The following is a 21,429-nucleotide window of genomic DNA, read 5'->3' as shown; positions in this document are numbered from 1 at the left end:
ACCATCAGAAAAAACCTAGCCAAGTTGAGGTATCAGCACGAGCACCGCAAGGGACCTAGTCACACAGCCTCTCTAGCTCGTATTCCTTTCCACAAGATGAGGTTTCAGCATGAGCACCGCAAGAGACCTAGTCACACAGCCTCTCTAGCTCGTGTTCAAGAGTGCAAAAAGACCGCAACGTGTTCGTGAAAACAGGAAGTAAAGCAACGGAGTGAAAGTTACATTTCCTCCTTTCAAAATAAATGTTTTTTCAAATTAAAACTCTAAATTATTTTACAAATAGTAGGAAGAGAAAAGTCATTTTCTCTACTTGGTTACACTATGCTACAATGTCTGGGTTCAGAAAAAGATGTTCAAATGTCTGACAGGTCGGACACAGGCGAGAGCGTATCGGGAGATGGAGATGGAGACCAACAAGACCTCCCTCATCCTTGGCCTTTTTCGAAATAGTTGAAAAATTGAGCTTTCAATTCATATAGTGGCATCTGGCTCTGTTTTTTTTTTTTCTTAAAGGTTACTTTATACTTTTATACTTTAAATAGTTTAGAGGTCAAGTTGATACTTCATCTTTTACCAGAGTGTTTTTAAACTGCAGTATCTATACTTCTACTTAAGCAACAAATGTGTACTTTTGAAACCACTGCTCTTGATTGAGATTTGTTTCTCACTCATCGGGTTCCTAAGCATTTCCAAGATTTGCTCCATCATCCATCAAAAATAGATGCAATCCATAAATATGATCGAGGACTGAAAAAGGTGTCTGTCCTGCAGCAAAGCTATGGGGATCATGTTAATTACCACATTAAATACAATGGCTTCTGTTGACAGAGTCTGTATGAACTTGTGGTTTATAATAAATGCTCACAGAAGAGCTATCGTGACATTGAGCTAAACTGCAACTATTAGTTGACATTTTAGTCTCTGTAAAGCTGATAAAAACACACCACAAACATTTTTAAGCACAGTTGTGGTAAAGGTCTCCATACAAGTCCAGACCCAATGCAATTAAGAAGTTGATGTTCTCTATCTCATCTGACTGAATTTGATCCACTTTACAAAGAAACATGTACAGGTTACTTTAGTCTGTTAGTACTGGTAGTGACTAAATTAAAATAAAGTCAACTATTTTTTACTGACACTGAAGTTGGAGTTAAAATGTAAAAAAATAAAATAAAATAAAATGCTTCAAGTGATATGGACAACTTTGCAAGACACTGAAGGCAAATAAGTCAACATTAATAAATTGTGCAACTGTTTTAGTGGTGGGATAACTTGTACAAACCCATTGTTTTTATACAAAATGAAGGTTTTGCCATTTGGAACAAACCCCCCTTAAATTACACCGGTGTTGACAGTAATGGATCTATCTGGCAAAATTCTTACAACTACCAGCTGCACTTTGCCAGGCAGCTCTTAATATATCACTCAATCTTACAGATGTGACAGCCAACAGTTATTCCTCAAGAGATCCTTCATAATGTAATAAGATTTCAACATGTCACTGAAGGCACAACCCCAAGTTTAAACTCATTGTTACTTCAGGAAAGCCAGAAAATGAGTGAGCAAGATCTACTAAGTCAGTATTTATTTTATTTTACAGAGACAGAGAGTTACTATTTTGCTTTTCTTAAATAAAACTGTGATGTCAGCACATTTTAGAGATGGATAGTGTCATTGTCTAAATGCTGAGCATAGGCTCTGTTCACATGTAAAACAGCCTGTCTTGTTTTGATTGCTGTTGTTTTTGTTGTAGTAAATGGAGCCTACTGCTCAGAGAAAGATGAAAGCTCTGAGTTGGGCGATGCCGATGGCACCCTAATGCGCTGTGGGCAGAGCCTACCCCTGCCAGCGGGGGGCCTTTCACAAGGGCTCTACCCCCCAAGCCTTCACTGCAGCAGACCAGCACCTGAACTTCTTCTGCAGAATGGCCCTCACCATGAAAGCAGGTAAAACTGTCACTATTGTTTTTGATTTCTTCAGATAAAGTTGGAAATATATTGTCGTTTTAATGCTACAGCACTAATAATGTTATGGTGATGATAATGTTAAATGGTGATGTAAACTACATCATGTAGACAGTGTAATTTATTGCTAAGTAAATCTATAATTAGTTTTGATTCAAAAGACATTGTAATGGTTGCTATAACCCCGTTCTGTTATTTAAAATAAACCTTACGTGATGTTGCATGCTTAGTGTGAGGGATTGTATTTGAGTCAATGCAATCAACTGGTTTTCCTTAGACAGAAAACTTTGTATCAATTTGACTGGATGATCTGGTGAACTGTAAAGTGCCTTGAGATGACATGTGTTGTGAATTTGGCGCTATATAAATAAACTGAATTGAATTGAAAAATTTTCTATATTATCTCTCAATATACTTTATATAGCTAAATCCAAATTTGTTATTTTACATAAAAGAAAAAGGGGATCATATTTTTACTAATTAGAACAATGACATATTCTGCAGATTATTCTCTCCTGTTCTGGCTAGTGGTTGCTCATTTTCTTTTTCCTTCCTCAATAAATTCAGAGGAAGGGACAAAGATGATAGTTGAATGAGACAGACTGGAGAAAGGTGAGCTCTTCTCACATCACTCAGGGGCTTTGGACAAAATCCATAATGAGCCAGCTGACAGGAATGATTATGTCGGAGATCACAGCAACGCATGGGGAAATATGACCTGGGTTTCCCATTCAGAAGGGCAAAGATTCCCACCATAATACACAGTATTGTAAAGGGCGACCCTTCATAGGACGCAATTATGGCACCAAAACAGGTGACTCCTTATTTATCCCCAATGCAGGGTTGGGTTTAACCCCTTTGTGTCATCAAAGCCTGTCAGATGGACACACTAGCTAGTGGCCTCTCGGTCTCACAAGCCATCCTACCCTCCCCCGTCTCGCTTTCCTTAGTCTTAAATGCTCATTCATATCCTTTCACTAGGAGAAGATCTATTTTCAATATGTCATAAAACAGAACTAGATCACAGGCAGCCTGTGCTTCTTAAATGACATCAGAACTTTGTATTTTCTCTTTAACTCTGCCATGAATCTGAGGTTCATTTGAAACATTTTTGATGAAAAAGAAAGATTCAATCAGCACAAATGGAGCTGATGCAGCTCATATTTTCTCTCATTTACAGAAGCACTTCTGCCTTCCAGAGGGCCCTGCCTGGAGCCCCAGACGGCCTTGGCTGCAGTGCCAACATGGTTCACTCTTCTGCCCCTTACTCAATTAAACAGGAGAGCTCAACTGGACACAGAACCTCCAATGCCCGAGGCCTGCCACAGTCTGTGTTTCAGGCCTGTAGGGCAGGTCAAACTATGGAGGCATCAAGGGATGACATTGCAGCAGCCCTGCATATTAGCAGTAATGGAAATGGCGGATGCACAGTGAGCTGTGCAGGTAGTGCTGTGTCAGGAGATGCAGTGCAACCTTTTAATAATGGAGATGACTCCTCCCCACTGGCTTTGTCCCCAACTAGCTCCCATCATTCAGCGCGGCTACTCATCGCTAGCAGTGTGAAGAGGCGCTGCCTGTCCCTGGCCTCACAGTCCACTACCGCTGCTGGCACAGGCGGTGTCACCGCAACAAGTTCCCCATCAGCCATTGGCACTCCCTCCAAGGAAATCAATATCACTGCAGCCATCGGGTCCTCCACCCACATGTCGACAGTTGCATGCGTCAACGGGTTCCGAACTAACCTCTCACCCAGCAACGCTAGTAGCGCCGGCTTCTCTTCGTCATCCTCCTCCTCGTCTTCTACCTCCCCACCCTCTCTCACCTGCCAGCGGGAAGCCCCTCGGAGGCCCCCACGTCACAGCAGCCCCCAGCAAGGAGCGCTACAGGAGAGCTGTCAGCTATCCTCACCTGCGACCTGCCTCTTGTCCCTGTCAGTCTCCTCCTCCTCATCTTCTTCTTCAGGGTCATTAGTGGAGCCAGAGACAGGCCTTGGGCAGAGCCTTGGGCTTTGTGAGGAGCAAGTCTCCATGCTACGGGGACTTGGGTCTGGAGGAACAGCTGAGGAAGGTGAAGAAAGAGGTTTGGACGGTTTGGGACTACTGATGAGTGGGACCTTTATGTCTGGAACTTTAACCTCCGGTTCCGAAGCTGGCTGCCTGTTGGATGATGGTCAAAGATGTGGGGCAGCTCTTAAGCAGGAACCTCTTGATGATTTCTCTCCAACTGGAGACGAAATCTTTCAGCATCATTATCACCACCATCATCACCTGAGTGGCCGCAGTGGGTACCATCGTCACTCTCACCACCCGTCCCGATCAGCTATGCCTCCTCCCTATCACCTGCACCAATATCCGGGCCCCACTCCCGGGGGGCACCTTCAGCACCAGAGCCAACAGTCGGCACAAGCCTCCCCCCTCGGACTAAAACAAACTCCTGGACCCCCAACTGCGTCCAACACAACCTCAGAGCGGGAAGAAGTCAGAGGAGGAGAACAGACTGAAAAGCAGGTGTGTCGCTGGATCGACTGCAGCGCCGCTTATGAGCAGCAGGAGGAGCTTGTTAGGCACATTGAGAAAGTCCACATTGACCAGAGAAAAGGGGAGGACTTTACCTGTTTCTGGGCTGGCTGCATTCGGCGTTACAAGCCTTTCAACGCCCGCTACAAGCTGCTGATTCACATGAGGGTCCACTCTGGTGAGAAACCCAACAAGTGCATGGTGAGTTCATAAAAAAATCCCAACACATCTGGAAAAATAATGGTCAGACATATAACAATATTGTCTAAGATCAGTAAGTGTCCCCTTCCAGCTGTCAATTTAGGATATATTTTGTTGTTTATTTTTGTTTTTTAGGAGACAACATTTTTAGAGTCATATCCTTAACAGAGTTAATTGAGAAAATGTGTTTTACCCTTAAAAAGGGTTGCAGCAATTATGCAACTCCATAGTTTGCTTTTTTTGTTTTTGTTTTGGCAGAAATTAGTTTATTTGAGGAGTTTGGAGCTACAACTGTATTCTTATTAAAAAACTCTCCAGTAAAACATTTTTCTTTACACATACCACAAAAAAATATATATATATTTTCTACACAGATTGTGCAGGAGCAGCTCCACCTCATAAGAATAAATAGATTTGCTGTTTTATTTTTTTTACAGGTAGAGCTCCAGTGTCACGAATGTTCTAACAGATCAACATCAAACTGTCATTTCCCCCCACGTCCTTTCACAAATGGAAAAATCCCCTCTATCCTAAGACTGGTTTTGTCCAAACATGCTATTAGTCCACAATTTGTGTAGGGTTGAAGCCACGTTTATTTTCACAAGTGCTCTGCTGTTTTTTTGGAGAAAGGATTCAAATAGTAAAAAGCCAACACATATGGAGAACATAACCAAACAATGCCCGCACTTGATCCTTTTAAATGGGAGCTTTAAATGTTTAGCTGTCCCACAAGTATTAAGTGAGTTGGCTTCAAATCCAAGCCAAACATGAGGAGAAATGCGGCAGTCTGCTTAAAGGGAGCCGCAGAGGGATGGTCTGCAATATTTGCACATCTTGCTCAATATCATGGTTTTGACTTAGAGCCCTTGTCAGAATCAGTTCTGTTCAAGTTAGGTTTGAAAACTTCTGGAGTTTAACCTAAAAATATATCTTTATTGTCATTGTTTTAAAAAAGAAATACAGATGCACAGACAAGGCCATTTCTTGCCAATACAAATTCTTCGATTAGTTTCCTATTGTTGAAGGTTTTCTGATAGAGGAAGCAGTTCTGAGCTTCAATGGAGTAAAGGAATAAGTTGATTTAGTTATTCTTACATAAAAACATGAATGATAAAATTCTGTTATTTCTTAATTTTTTTCCCCTCAAGAAATCTTTGGTTCAAAAGATAAAATATATTTAAAAAAAATAAGATATAAAACATCATTCACATATATGTCTTGACTCAGTTTCATTTAGAAATATAAATACTGAGTGATACAAACAAATACAGTGATTATAAAACAGAAAGCATAGTAAAACATCAAAAACAAAATAAGAATGCTTTTCTCTTGAGCCATTTGTGCTAAAATTGTTCAACTCTAATCTTAAAGAAGATAAAACTAATGATTTATTCAACCCTCAGTTTTTGCTAAGGATGAAGTTGAGGTGGGAAATTCCGTACTTCCCTGCTGCTCCCTTTGTCAACGTAAAAGCATATTTAGATGATGCTTATCAAACCCATTAAAACAACTGTTTTCAGCGTGACCATGTCGTTTAGAGCAGCAGTCTCTGAATTTAACTGGTTTTGGAGGTTCCCAGTTCCTGTTGCAAAGACTTAGTCGATTTCTAGGCCCTGACCTAAAAGAAGTCTCATGGTGTAACCCTAATAAAGCTGTTTTTTGGTTTCCTCAATATTGAATGTTATTCATTTAAACATTACTGAATAAAAATTTGACTGTCATTTATTAGGCAACAGCCAGTCAAAGATAAACATATTTAGCATAGACTGGGCCTTGGTGACAATCTGCAAAGAGAAATTCAAACAAAAAACAAAAGTTTTCACGATGTAAAGCGCTATTATGATGTAGCCTCATCAAGCATCAGCATCGATTTTAGTCTCATAATTTGAAATAAAGGATGAATTGCATTTTTTTTTAGGCTTTACTAACAAAAACACATTTATATTACGTCAAATGACCTGACATGAAATAATAGCAAAGAGAGAGATTCTGGAAGCTTACTATCTAAAATACTCAGCTACCGTGTTGCCTTTTTATACATTAAGATGAAAGTATTAACCACCTGAACTACTCACAGTTTCAATTTTCATGATATATAGCACACAGGCCCTCAGCCTGCTAGGTTACTCTGCCGACCATTTAGCAGCGTAACCATGAAGATAAGCAGCAGCCATCTGAAACCTAATGCAGACAGATCCTGCAGGAAAAGGAAATACCTAATTAAAATAAAAATGCTATTACTTGAGATAAATAATACAATTCTTCTTTTAATAATTCTCTTTATTTATAGTCTAGGCTGCTACTGTATGTGTAAGGTACACATCTGCTATTATATTTTTTATGAAAAAATATCTTTTATTTACAATTATAGGGAGTCTTAGAATCTGCCCCCCAACTGAAATGGACTTACATTTGTGCCAGTAATATTATATAATTTTTATTAAACTCAAACTAATGCTGTTGTGTAATGCTTAAAAACGATCAGATTTTTCAGTATTAAACCTGTTAATAACCAGTCAGGGATTAAAAAAAAGTTGATTGTTATCTCTTTCTAATTACTTTCTTCCCATGAACTCTTTGGTAGTTCAGCTTTACATCTTAGTAGTATTTCATGTTTGTTAGGTTTATTTTTTCTTGTCCCTTTATTGTTGCAGATGTATCTTTTCTTCGAGTTCTGTCAAATCACAAGCGTGCACTTTGGGAATGTTTGTTTGTACTGTATACACTCTCAGAAAGTGTGACAATGTTTTGGGGGATGTTTACCATATGTGAACATGAGAACAATTTGGCTCATTGTGGACAAACCTCTGGACTCTGTCTGAGACATGAGACACAGTCAAAACTCTCCAACAAACCGTAACCTCCTGACCACCCTTAGTCCGAGCACATAAATGCACGAGAGCAGAAAGCTAAAATGGGCCCATTGTATGATTTGAGTTTCACTCCAAAGGATTGATGCAGGTACTATTTTGGATTGCAACACATTAAGTCCATATGGACTTCCTTCATGTTGATTGAAAACTTTATAAGATAAACTCATAAGCCAGGGTAAAAATAAACACATTTACTGAGTGAATGAACTGTGTATATTTGGAAAGTTTAGAGAGTTCCTTTAAGAGATTATAAAGAGTTAATTTCTAACCTCCAGCAAATAAGATCTTTAGTGTTTTTCTTTTATTTGGTAGAGTCCAAACGTATTTTATCCCAATTGCACCAGGAGCATAAAGCCCAAGACAAGCCAAGAACAAATCTTAAAGTAAAGACACTATAAAACTGGTAAATCATTGATATGAATCTCATTCAAAACATTGTGAGGTGTAAGTCACATACCTTATGTTCTGCAAATCCAGCTCCTTGTTTTGAATGCACCCTTAACCCCCTGTTCTCTTTGTGGATTAACTTTAATGATGAGAAAGGACAAAGTGATACAATAGGAGATCATGGTTGCATGTTATTTTACGACTAGACTGTGTTTGGAATAAAGTAAGGGATTGTAAAAGCAGAAATATTATATTGGTATTTTACACTACCTTACATTATGTTTTATCCTTTTTAAGTTTCTAGTTAGAGTGATTCTAAACAGAAATGTTCTAAATGCATGTGTCACACAGTAAAATCATTTGCGGATCTCGGATTAATCATGACTAATCGATTATTCAAATAATCTTCAACTAATTTAATAATCGATTAATGGTTAACTGGAGTATGGAGACTCTAAAACATGCCTCCTGAAGTGGAAAAGCTTGAGTTTCATCTGGTTTAATTTCATAAAGACTTCTTTAAGGAACCTTTGGCTATCTGATTATTAATTGATTGATCGAAAAAATAATGGAGAGATTAATCAATTTGCAGAATAATCATTAGTTGCAGCCCTACATGGATCCCCCAAAAGGCTCCAAACATGAAAATATAAGTAAAATGTCCCAAAAATATGAACAAAATGCAATATTTCCAAAAAAAATTTAAAGAAGTATAATCTTCTGTAAATTATCCTAGATCCAAAAATACAAAAAGTCTTGCATTGAATGCCAAAAGTTTTACTAGATTTTTTGGCTTATTTATTTATTTATCTATTTAAAAGGAATTTTCCTTTATTCTCAACAAAAAGGAAAAAAAACAGCTTACAGTTTCTTTAATTATGTTGGTATACTAAGCCAAATTTATTTCAACCGAAGTCTGTTGAGTCTAAAAATCACTGGATGTGGTCCTGTTTACTTTGCTGACATGGTAAATCTGTCCCATTCTTGAAGTGTGGACCGTAAAACAAATGGAGGGAATGTTCAAACTGTGGACCACAGGCTCATGAAATTGGTTTATTCTCATAATCATTTTGAGATGGTAGTTGATTTACGATGGTAGAAGTCCACTTTAATCTGAGCTCTGGGACAAACTAAACTAGATTTCTGGGATAAAGACGAGTCCTGCATTGGCACTGCTTGAATAAATTGAAATAATAATATATATATCTTTTAATATATCATATCCTTAATTTTAACACATTCAAAATCCTTGATTACCTCTTCTGCACATATAAAGCCAAAGGATTGTTAGGACTGTTAGTGTATGTATATTTTTTTCAGCTCAAACCTCTAAAAGGTCCCTTGTTTTTGTCTGTTTGTGGATCTTTTGCCAGTTGCCCCGATGCCTCTTGTTTATCTTATGCTCATGCAATAGACAAAGGCATTCAAGTATTTAAGATATTCGTGTAGAGGAAACGGTTGAGACATTCTGTTTTAGGACCCAGCTTTGTTAAAAAAAACAGGTCTAATCCTTTTATTATCTTTCCAGCGGCAGCTTCCAGCAGGCGCTCATGAAGCAGGGCTCTGCTGACATCCAAACATAACACACCTCACTCTCCTCTCAGCCTCACTGCAAACAGTATATACTCTATCTCCCTTTCCTTCATTCAGCTGGACAGCATTTGCTTCACGCTGTGTCTTGGCAAGAAAAAGTCATTATCACAACATATGAGCCGTGCTTTGAACCCCGAGTGGGCCTGTCACACGCCGTACCTGGTACCTAGTATTTTAAGGACTTACCCAAATAAAAAATAAAACAAATACACCATATGTAGATGCTCAAATTTTGGGGTCATGAAAACCTCTGCTTACTTTTATGAAAGTTACTCTTGTTCCCACTCCTCCACCAATTAAAGCTTGTCCTGGGTTGTTGTGTTGAGGCCATGTACTGAGGGACATGTGGCTGAAAAGGAAGCAACATAATCTCCTTGCAATATCCTGTTGTGTTTCATACGTAATTCACTTGTTGTTTTAGTTTATTACTTTTTTTTTACGTCTGCATAAATATTAAAAATATATCCAGAAGGAAAAACCTTGTCCTGGTCCCGGACTTTGATATTGCTCTGCTTTGTCAGAGGCCAACCTGGAGGATTTGTACTGTCTGAAGGCTGTGACCATGAGCAGTGGAGTTTGAAAAATATGGAGGATGATGTCTGTGCGAGAACTTATACATGGGAACATGACTTCAGGCAAAACTGCAGAACTTTGCTCTTTATTTGGTTTATTTAGCCGTGGTTTGTTCAATTCAGCCGGTTACATTAAAAGACAGCAGTGTGTTTTTTTTGTGTGTGTTTTTTTTATTATTATATTCTCTCTTAGTAGAATGAAAATATGCTCCATTGTGAATAAGAACAGATACAGTAAGAACAGAGATCACTGAGAAGGATGATAAATGAGTGCTATCTCTCTGGATCATCTACATTCCTCTGCCTTCACTTATCCGCTCATCTCTTTAGCTGACTGCAAAGTTTTCTGTGGGATATTGGTCTGGGAAGATGTTCATGGAAGAAAGTAGACATACGTTACCCAAGAGTCAGACAATTTTTATTTGAAATGCCCTGTTATTTTAGAGGTTTCGTTGATCTGGGGGATTCCTATGAACAATTTATTGGTTGATGGACTTTATTGATCTCCCAGTGGGGACATTTACCTGTTACAGCTCAAATAGTCAAAGAAGAAGAATATGCCAAAGGCAAAAAAAAAAAGGTACATGGATATATACAGTATATACAGTGCATCCATGAAAAACGGGCCCACACCATCATAGATCCTCCTCCACACCTTTACCATCTAGCAGTTAAGGCCTAATCTTCAGAAGTTTTTTATGTATTACAAAAAAGTGTCAGATTGTTTGCACACAAAGCTGGTCTTCATACAATGTGCAAAATTATTTGTATGTGTAAAATTAGTGGGCAACATCAGCAACCTTTTTTTTTCCCAAAGATGCTTAGTAGGATTAAGGTCAGGGTTCATACTGTAAAAGGCCATTCAAAAACACACAGCTAAAAACAGTCCTTATTGGGTGTTTTTAGCTGTTTTGTTTTGGTCGTTATCCTGTTGCCAGACATAGGATCTGCAACTAAGACCAAGCTTTCTGACACTGGGCAGCACAGTTCTCTCTAGAATGTCATGAGAGTCATGATATTTCATTTTATCAAGCATAGATTCAAGGCAACCTTTGCCAGATGAAACAAAGAACATGACAGAGCCACCTCCATGTTTTATAGTAGGGACACTGTTCTTCTCTTGATATGCCTAATTTTCATGTCCGCTAACATAGAGCAGATATGCCTTGTCAAAACATAACATTTTTCTCTCATCTGTTCATAGGACATTCTCCCAGAAGCTTTTTGGAATGTTATCATCTAGATTGGCAAATTCCAATATGGCTTTATTTGTTTTCAAGAAATCCTTCTTGGTCGCCTCACTTTAGTAGAACAAAGGACGGTGCAATAAGACATTGATGTCAATGCTTGATATTCACCTTCAACCTGTTTTTGTGGTCTCTTTCTCCTACCATATGTATTATCAGTCTCTGTGATTTATCATAAATTACTCTTGGAGTCTCTTGATAATAGTCTTATAACCTTTATCTTTAATGTGCTTGTCTATATTTTTTCTGATGTCCTGAGAAAGTTCTTTCCTTCACTTTCTCTAGTCCATGTTGAGTGTGGTACACACCAAGTCATCAAACAGCACAGTTACTACCTGTAGCCCTATAAATAGGCCCTCTAGACACCTGTGATGCTAATCAGTGGACTCACAGTGATATAACATGTCCCTTTGGTTACATTATTTTCAGGATATAATAATTTTTGCTTAGAGCTATGTATTTCATGAGCGTATTTTTTATATATATATATAATTCTGTTTAAGTATGGTCAAAGTCATGTGTGACTTTCATTCTTTTCATTTTTATAGAAACTTTATTTAGTCATACCTTTGACAGATTTAGTTTATTTTTGTGATCATTGTTGTTTTTTTCTTTCATTAAATGAGGGGAAACAACTTTTTTATTAACATGTGCATCAATTGTGAATGTAATCTTTGTAAATCATCCACAACAAACCTACTTATTGCATTCGCAGTACCCCCCCCCTAAACAATTCAGCACTTATCTGTTTCTTATTTTTTTCAAAATATGATTTCTAAACCATCTTCATCTCCTTTACCAATTCTGTGTCTAACATCACTTTGTTGTGCAATGAACAGCATACACCCTCTACCTCTTTAATGTAAATAAATATAAGCAATAATAACCTTTTAGGGGGACAACTGGCAGCTAGAACATTTTCCAGAAAACACCTTGCTGCATTTTTTTTGGCATCTAATTGATCATATTAAATTAATTTAATAAAATGTTTTATGTCCTACCCTGCTAACATGAAAGCAATATGTTAAAGTAACTACATATGATTAGGTAATTATTATTTTCAGGTGAGCCACTTTGAGTCTATCAAAAACCTCAACAGCTAAGGTAAGTTTTGTTACCATTCCAACACAAATCTGCTTCATTTCAGTGGCATGTTCTTTTTTCTTTACCATGGTCTAACAATAACTAAGAAAAATGGGTCTTAAGAAAAATGTTATCTAAACCCAAGTGAAACAGAAAGTCCTTTATTTACTTATTAAGAGTTCCTGGACATTTGGATATATACCATAATATTTAGAAATGGTCTTGAGTTACATATGTTTTAAATAATTGTTTAATAGTTCCAATCATTATGGTTTTGTAAAATATGTGTTATATTTGTTATTTTTGAAGTGAAACTTTCCAACAATAGATCAATTTAGCTGAAGATTTTTTTTTGCATCTTTGCATTAGTTGCCAATACGCTTACTTTTTTTGTGACATAATGTCACAAATAATAAGGAATATTTATGAGTCGCTGCTTGATGAGCATTGTTACTAGAACATAAGCGTGAGTTACGCAGACAAACCCAGAAACGCAAGCACACATACAGTTAAAGGTACTTGTCAAGGGGAAAGTTGGATGACCAGGCCTCCTGGAAAAATAAGCATAAATCACATAATTCCTGCTTTTTTTCCACAGATGTAAAAACTGCTCACATATATATTTAGATTTACTGGACTGTTTTTTGGAAACGAGAGAGTAAATTTTCTATGATGGCAGATGTCGAGGCATAGAAGACATGTCGCTGCTACGTGTGTGTTTTCAGGGGTAAATGGACTCTTTTGTGAGCAATCAACTCAGGTGCAGGAGATAAAACATGGTGTTCCATTAGCTAATTGGAAGCATGGTTTAGCCCATGTGCAAACTTTTCCTCTGGAAGCTGGCCAGAAACTGGAGCTTGTTGTAGAGTGAAGACGATATTAACAGGTTCTAGCCTCTGACTCTTTGCTTTATCCAGCTAAACCACTGTTATTCAAAGCTACCTGCACTGACTAGTCAATCAATAATGATGAAGAGGGGGTAGTAATAATTTTTACTAAAATTATGAACATTTTACAAAGTTCTTCGCAATTATGAAAGACAGAAAATATTGTGTATTAGAGAGGCCTGATTTCTCAGCATTTTGGGAATAAAGAGGTCTGTTTATGGCTCATTTTTGTTAATCAGAGAGAATACCTAGAATAAGCATTAATTCAGCATGTCAGAGGTAAAAAAAAATCCTATTAAGTTGTCTTTCAATTTTGCAGTGTTGGCTCAGATGCAAAGAGCTAATCAGGACTAAATAAAAAAAACTGGCAGGGATCACTTTTTAGCACTTAAGGTCTTCTGCTCCTCGTTAAAGAAATTTCAACATCGGCTTTGTCAGTCATTTCCCAGGGGCAAATTAATTCATCAAGTCGGAACACAGCCTGATTTTTTTTTCTCCTTTCAAACCTATAATCCCATTCTGTAGCTGTCCTCTGTCTCCATAACAGATCTGCTGTCCATTCATCATGCTATTAGTAACTCAAAACTGTCCATATGCTGTAGTTCATATAATGAAACCCCCAGTGGAGAAGCTCTGCAGTGAAATCCCTGAATTAATGAATGTTGCTTATTTTCAGCAGAGCAGGCCAGGCCAACTTCCTGTCAGATCCAGAAAGTTTTCCAGTCAATCTTTAGAAAACTGTAATCAAGTATTAGAGCTCTCTATCGCTGATCCCTCAACTCCTCGTTTTTAGTGTTATGTTTACAATTAAAAGTAGAAGGAGTTATTTCTCTTCTGAACAGCTTTCCGTTAACGCAGCATTTTATAGTTTGTGACCACCTTCAGAAAATCTCGAGGCAGTTTTATGTGGGTTTTTATTATTTTCAATGTTTTCTATAGTGATGTAAGGTAAACATATTTATCTAAATGGTCTGTCCTTATATTGCACCATTGAGCACAATTCAGCACACCTGACCAAAGCACTATACACTACATTTAGGCATACACACACACCCACACACTCATGGTGGCAATTTAGTATTATTAAAAAGATGTAGCCTATAATATCTATATATTACTTTAAAAAATTCTATTTAATTTATACTTGGAATACAAGCTGGACCAAGTATTACCAAAGAGGATGAAAGGGTCTGGACAGGATTTTGTGCTGCGTTATGATTTTGAGCTTTCGTTATGAAAAGATTCTCTGTGGTCTTAAATGTTTTTGTTCATTTTATTAGGTAACATGTCTATCTGATCTTCTAAATTAAAAAGAAAAGGTCAGAAAACCTATTAGTTCTTTGATATTTCAGGTAGCAGGATAATCTTGTCTCAAAATCCAGCCCTGAGAACATCTTTCCTGTAGAGCTCAACATAAGATAGCATTTTTTGTTTCTAAGTTTTAACTTGTAATTTTAACTAATCCCTTTTATTCATCCGGTCAACAATCTCTGTTTTTGTCAGGTTGGGTGGAGGTTGGTTGAGGACCCAAATGCAGAGATTAGGAGGCAGAGATGAGTTTTGCTGATTTAATAAAAAAAGGCAACAGAAACAAAACCCAAGAACCCAAATACAGGAAACCAAAAACCAGGAGACATCACGGGAAAACACAGATGAGGGAGCCAAGTAACAACAATAAACCAGCAAAGAGTAACCGAACAGGAGGTTTATATATGGGAGACAGAAACAATGGGAGGAATAATGATCTGATAGAGAGCAGGCGTAGACAGAAGTAACTAGAAGGAGCTAACGGAAAGGAGACTGGCACAAGGAGGCGACAGAGAGCAACCGAAAAATACAACACTGCTTAAATATAAAAAAAATGGAAAATAAACCAATGAACAAGAAAACACTGAATAACATAAATCAAACTGAAACTTAATAAGAAACTCAAACAGAAGTGCACATAGGGCACATTCATGACAGCTTTAACCTAGACATCTATCACAGTGAAAGTCCAGACAGACTTGTTTGGTCAGATTGAGGATACAGGCTTTGGTTTGGACTCTGTGGTGAGCTGAGCTAAATGATCCGGTTTGAAACATCAGGCCGTGCAGCATATTGCACTGTTGAAAACCACTCCAGTGAGTATACGTCTTCCTAGACTGTCATTCACTTCTTCAAGGTTTGATGTAGTTTTTGGGGGATTTACTTGGACCCACCAGTCTTCTATTTCCTCGCTTAAAGATTATCTGATAAGTAAATTGCTATTAATGCCGAATCTTTCTCATTAGGTTTGTATTTTGCGATCACAAATTCTGTATTTCTTTATATAAGTGTGTACACAATAGGCCTAAAATCGTCATGGACAGTGTATTGATTCTAAATAAATAGTTTTATTGTGGCTGCACAGGTCTAATTAATTAATGGGTAGCATTCATATGCTTGGTATTTGAACAATTTATCTCTCACTCTTCACTCTCTTTTTCTCACAGTGAAAACTCAAAAACATGAAGGACATTTGGTTTAATTACTGAATATTACTGTTCACTTCAACATGATTCTGTTATTGATTACCCCTAAACAGGTTCAAATGCTTTTGATACACAATAATAAAGTAAAATAAAAGTTACAAAACTAAGCTATTTTGAACTCTATTGGATGAATTACATTAAACAGTAAAACCATACAAATAAACAGTTACTGTTCTCTTAGAACTAGGGGTGTGGGAAATAATCGTTTTGGCGATATATCGTGATATTCGGCTGCCCAATATAATATCGATCTTTCACTTCTTAGTATCGATTTAAAAAAAAAATAAATGGTTACATAAAACATTGATGGTAAAATGGGCTACCTCTGCACCACCACTCTGGCAGAAAGCGCTGTGGAGCCCTTTAACTGTGCGTGCAGCACCAATTCTGTATTTGAGGCAGTCACAGTGGAAGAAAACCCCAAACAACATGGATAATAATACCTAAATATTTTCTGATGAGAACATACAGCACTTGTTGTTTTATCTCATCATTTGATTTTGATTGCTGGGGAAAATATGGCAATATACAGTGATACTGCAATATCGTGATAATATCGTATCTTGACCCAAGTATCGCGACATGTATCGAATCGCAACACTCATGCCAATACTCACCTCTACTTAGAACACATAGACAATAAGCTTCATTAATCTGCATTTGGTTTTCATAATCACATTGCTTATGAACACATTTTCATGTATATATTCATTCACATGCTTTTTCTTAATGAGTCATTTTATCTTTTTATTATTGTGAGATTGTGAGCACACAATGATACATTTAAATCAAGCATTTCTCAGACAATTGCATTTTGTTTTTGTTTTTTGTATACACTTTATCTTAGACCCCGGCCACAAGGAGGAGAGATTAGTTATAACCCCAAAGACATTTTGTCGTTTCAACATTTCTTTCAAATGTAGGCAGCCTTTTTTGCAAAATGTAAACAATAATTTTGGAAACCAGGCTCCAGAATGGAAAAATAAGATAAAACCGGTTTCATGTTTTAGCGTGTACCTGTGAGTTGCATATATTTTGAACAATGACATTGTATGTAGCTTGTCCTACCTCACTAACCTGCATGTGCATCTTTTCCTCCATGTTTCAGTGTTTACCTCACATGAGCAGTCTGCACATGCCCAAGGTATTTCTATAACTCTGTTGCATTTGCTTAAAGGGAAATAAAGTTTTTTTTTACTTGGTCTAGTTGCAAAACAAATTATGGTAGTTATAGCAAATTTTTATTTATTTGCCGACATTTTTATATGCATATTAAAAGAAGAATAAAGTGACAAATCTCTTATTTTAAATTAATCATACATTTAAAATAAAACATCCTGTAAATAATTAATTGCATATGGCATACTTTCTGCACATATTAATAGACATATTGTACAATTGCTTAGTATTAATTCATTATCATTATTTAGCTTTTTAAAATCCAGTCACCCAAATTAGCCTTATGTACAAATATGTATATATTTCACTCATTATTATTGAATGTAAGTCAATATTATAGAGATCATTCATGTTTGGGGGTCAGCCTTCAATATAGTTAATTATAATGCAGCTATGGCTCGATTTTAATGGATGTTTATTAAACTTGCATAATTAGATATATAGAGAGATAAAGCATTTCTTAAATATTATATATAATATTTAGTTAAGGCCCCAGTGAAATGATGCTGAGCTGCAGCTACCTTGTTTTTAACCACATAACCAGGTATCAAAGCATTTAGATCGGCTACATGCGATACACTTTAATTGCATTTGTCTGGAATGCGGTATTTTGAGTTAGCCTATTTCCTCAGTATTTAATCATGCCCTGGTATTTGAAACCTGAAGACTCGGAGCAGTGGTTGAATGTACATTGCACAGCAGTTGTGTCATATTTGTGTCCTATCCAAAACCATAATTAGTTTAACCTTTTTGCTGAGCCAGATCAGCTTACTAATATACAAAAGATATGAACCTATAGGGTGTCTCTGTGGGTTCACCCTCAAGTTAAGGCTGAGCAGGGTTAAAATATGTTGTTCCTACAACTGAAATGAACATTTAGAAATCCCTAATTCAGCTTTATTAGATAATGTGTGTTTGCAAATAAATATAAAGGCCAAAGTATCTAGCTGAGTAGATAAAATAGTCAAACAGCCTCAAGCAGCTTTCATATAGCATGACCAAAGCAATCTGTTTATGAGCAGCATAAATCAGGTCAGAGTTACAAGAAATGTATAGCACAGAATAATATACATATTTACATTAGTATACTCTTATATTCACATGAATGTCATAAGAAATTCTCCTGCATTTAACATTAAGGTCTTATTTCTTTAAATCTCGTTTACTTACTTAACAAACCCAACTGAGAGAAAGGTGAAAGACAATCATGTTTCCAAATAGAACAGGAACTCTAAATTCAATTGCAAACTATTCCATTTAAATCCCAAACACTTAACCAAAACATGGAAAGCCCTCAAAGTTAAAGTAATTTTCAGAATATTAAAGTAGCACTTTAAGTCAGAATGATGATGATACATAATAAGCACGTACAACGTATAACCACAAACATATATCTTCTGGCATGATGCAGAAGGTTTAGAATTGCTTATATCTTTTTAATTTTTTTAAGCTAATATAACCTCCATTATGACTTAAGGAAAGACATTGTGATATGTTAACAAAGCTAAAGCATTCTGCACAGGGCCTAAATCAGTACACAACCACTGGCTTCCTTAAAAGTGCTGGTAGATATAAAATCAAGAAATTCATTGACACTTGATTCTGACTGTGTCTCTGAATGTTAGACATACTCCCTTAACATTGTTATAATACAGTTATTCTCACGAGACAGCTTTGTTTTGTTTATTTCTGCAAAGAAGCTTTGCACTTTCTATAACACCTCTCAGATTGCTATAGAAGAGAGCATTGGTTACTTCCACTTCTTTGTGTGTTTGACACAGAAGAAGAATAGAAAACAAATGAAAAAGCATGCATATAACTGCAGCAAAGGAGGATATAAGCAAGACCAGAGTATCAGAGGTGTTCAGCAGGCTGGCCTCACCTCCGGAGTGCAGACTTGCTAATACTATCATACATATATTTATATTGAAAATTTACATTGTGATGCCTTTATCTTAAGAGGTTTCATTGTAAAACTAATGAGGAATTATTTATGTTTAATACAAGGGATTTCTTTACAATTATTGTTGTGGCGATGCCATTTTTTGGCCCTGATACTGATACCCGATACCTGGCTGTGCAGTATTGGCCGATACCGTTACCATACCGATACCATCTGTTTCAAAAAGATGTGTGCATGTACACTATATTGCCAAAAGTATTTGCTCACCCATCCAAATTATTGGAATCAGGTGTTCCAATCACTTCCATGGCCACAGGTGTATAAATTCAAGCACCTAGGCATGCAGACTAATTTTACAAACATTTGTGAAAGAATGGGTCGCTCTCAGGAGCTCAGTGAATTCCAGCGTGGAACTGTGATAGGATGCCACCTGTGCAACAAATCCAGTCGTGAAATTTCCTCGCTCCTAAATATTCCACAGTCAACTGTCAGCTGTATTATAAGAAAATGGAAGTGTTTGGGAACGACAGCAACTCAGCCACGAAGTGGTAGGCCACGTAAACTGACGGAGCGGGGTCAGCGGATGCTGACGCGCATAGTGCGAAGAGGTCGCCAACTTTCTGCAGAGTCAATCACTACAGACCTCCAAACTTCATGTGGCCTTCAGATTAGCTCAAGAACAGTGCGCAGAGAGCTTCATGGAATGGGTTTCCATGGTCGAGCAGCTGCATCCAAGCCATACATCACCAAGTGCAATGCAAAGCGTCGGATGCGGTGGTGTAAAGCACGCCGCCACTGGACTCTAGAGCAGTGGAGACGCGTTCTCTGGAGTGACGAATCGCGCTTCTCCATCTGGCAATCTGATGGACGGGTCTGGGTTTGGCGGTTGCCAGGAGAACGGTACTTGTCTGACTGCATTGTGCCAAGTGTAAAGTTTGGTGGAGGGGGGATTATGGTGTGGGGTTGTTTTTCAGGAGCTGGGCTTGGCCCCTTAGTTCCAGTGAAAGGAACTCTGAATGCTTCAGCATACCAAGACATTTTGGACAATTCCATGCTCCCAACTTTGTGGGAACAGTTTGGAGCTGGCCCCTTCCTCTTCCAACATGACTGTGCACCAGTGCACAAAGCAAGGTCCATAAAGACATGGATGACAGAGTCTGGTGTGGATGAACTTGACTGGCCTGCACAGAGTCCTGACCTCAACCCGATAGAACACCTTTGGGATGAATTAGAGCGGAGACTGAGAGCCAGGCCTTCTCGTCCAACATCAGTGTGCGACCTCACAAATGCGCTTCTGGAAGAATGGTCAAAAATTCCCATAAACACACTCCTAAACCTTGTGGACAGCCTTCCCAGAAGAGTTGAAGCTGTTCTAGCTGCAAAGGGTGGACCGACGTCATATTGAACCCTATGGATTAGGAACGGGATGTCACTTAAGCTCATATGTGAGTCAAGGCAGGTGAGCAAATACTTTTGGCAATATAGTGTATATATGAAGAACTGCATACTACTTGGATGTAAAATAGTTGCCATTATGGCTTTGTCAAGCTGCTGCCTACCTTTGTGAAGCAGGAAAAAGACTAATACAAAGTGAATCCAGTAGAACTTTTTATGTCCTACCTGGAATGGGTGACAATAGTTGAATGAACTTTTGGCTCTCCAAATGGTATCGATGCCCTATGTGTTGGTACTCGCAGATACCAATACCACCATTTTAGTGCTGGATTGGGGACCCGCCTGATACTGGTATTGGTGCAACACTACTTACAATTTTTTCTGCCAAAGTGCAGGTCTGTAAATCCCATTGAGAGTCCATGTTAGTGTTGCAGTATCATCTGCAGAAATTAAAGTATTAAGGCTTTAAATATCTTTTCACCACACACAGGTAAAAATATCAGTCTTGCAATGACTCCTTTCTATCGGCTCAGGGCTACAGAGTTTATTTCAATTTATTTTTATTTGATTTTTATTGTATTGCTCCTCTGTATCTTTAAGACTTGCTTCACCTGTTCTCTCAGTTAAGGGCTAAATGGTCAGCTGACCAGCTGCCTCTAACCATTTCAAATTAAAGTCTGAAACTCAGGGGTGATCAGGCTTTCAGAGTCTCTTTTTAAATCTGGTTGAAGACTTTTCCACTGGTATTCATAACATGAGTTGTTTTTTCTTTTGTATGCATTGTTGTGCCTAATATTGTCTTTTTTTACATTACAATTATGCTACCTTTTACTCCATCTCTTAATGTGTTGCACTGGTTCAAAAATTTTTATAAATATGCCTTAAAATAGATTGAATTAGATTTGATAAATCCTACACAAGATTAAAACCTTGTATTTATAATAAAGTAACATATGGATGTAGAAGTTATTCTGATTACTGATGGAGTTGAGATTTTACTTCCAACATACCCCTGTTTGATTGACATTCTAAAGACTACTTGAAACCCAACTAAAAGTCAGGGTCAAAGGTTTCCTATAGTATTATTCCGGGGACTTTGGGAATCGCTAATGAAGA

General features: G+C 37.6%; 1 protein-coding gene across 1 annotated transcript in view; it reads left to right on the top strand.

The window, feature by feature from the left end:
* Positions 1-1,753: 1,753 nt before the first annotated feature.
* The window catches only part of LOC119776824 (zinc finger protein GLIS1), a gene marked incomplete at its 5' end in the record, with an annotated part of 70,684 nt that continues 51,008 nt past the window's right edge, over positions 1,754-21,429 (top strand). Inside the window, 2 exons of the mRNA XM_038275441.1 lie at positions 1,754-1,946; positions 3,145-4,681. Of these exons, the coding sequence (XP_038131369.1) occupies positions 1,754-1,946; positions 3,145-4,681 (1,730 nt within the window). The remainder of the gene's footprint in view (positions 1,947-3,144; positions 4,682-21,429) is intronic.

This window comes from Cyprinodon tularosa, unplaced genomic scaffold (genome assembly GCF_016077235.1).
Source record: "Cyprinodon tularosa strain WSP-4 unplaced genomic scaffold, ASM1607723v1 ctg959, whole genome shotgun sequence".
Lineage (NCBI taxonomy): Eukaryota > Metazoa > Chordata > Actinopteri > Cyprinodontiformes > Cyprinodontidae > Cyprinodon > Cyprinodon tularosa.
Note: the sequence above shows the minus strand (reverse complement) of the source record. Positions and strands in the feature narration are given on the sequence as shown.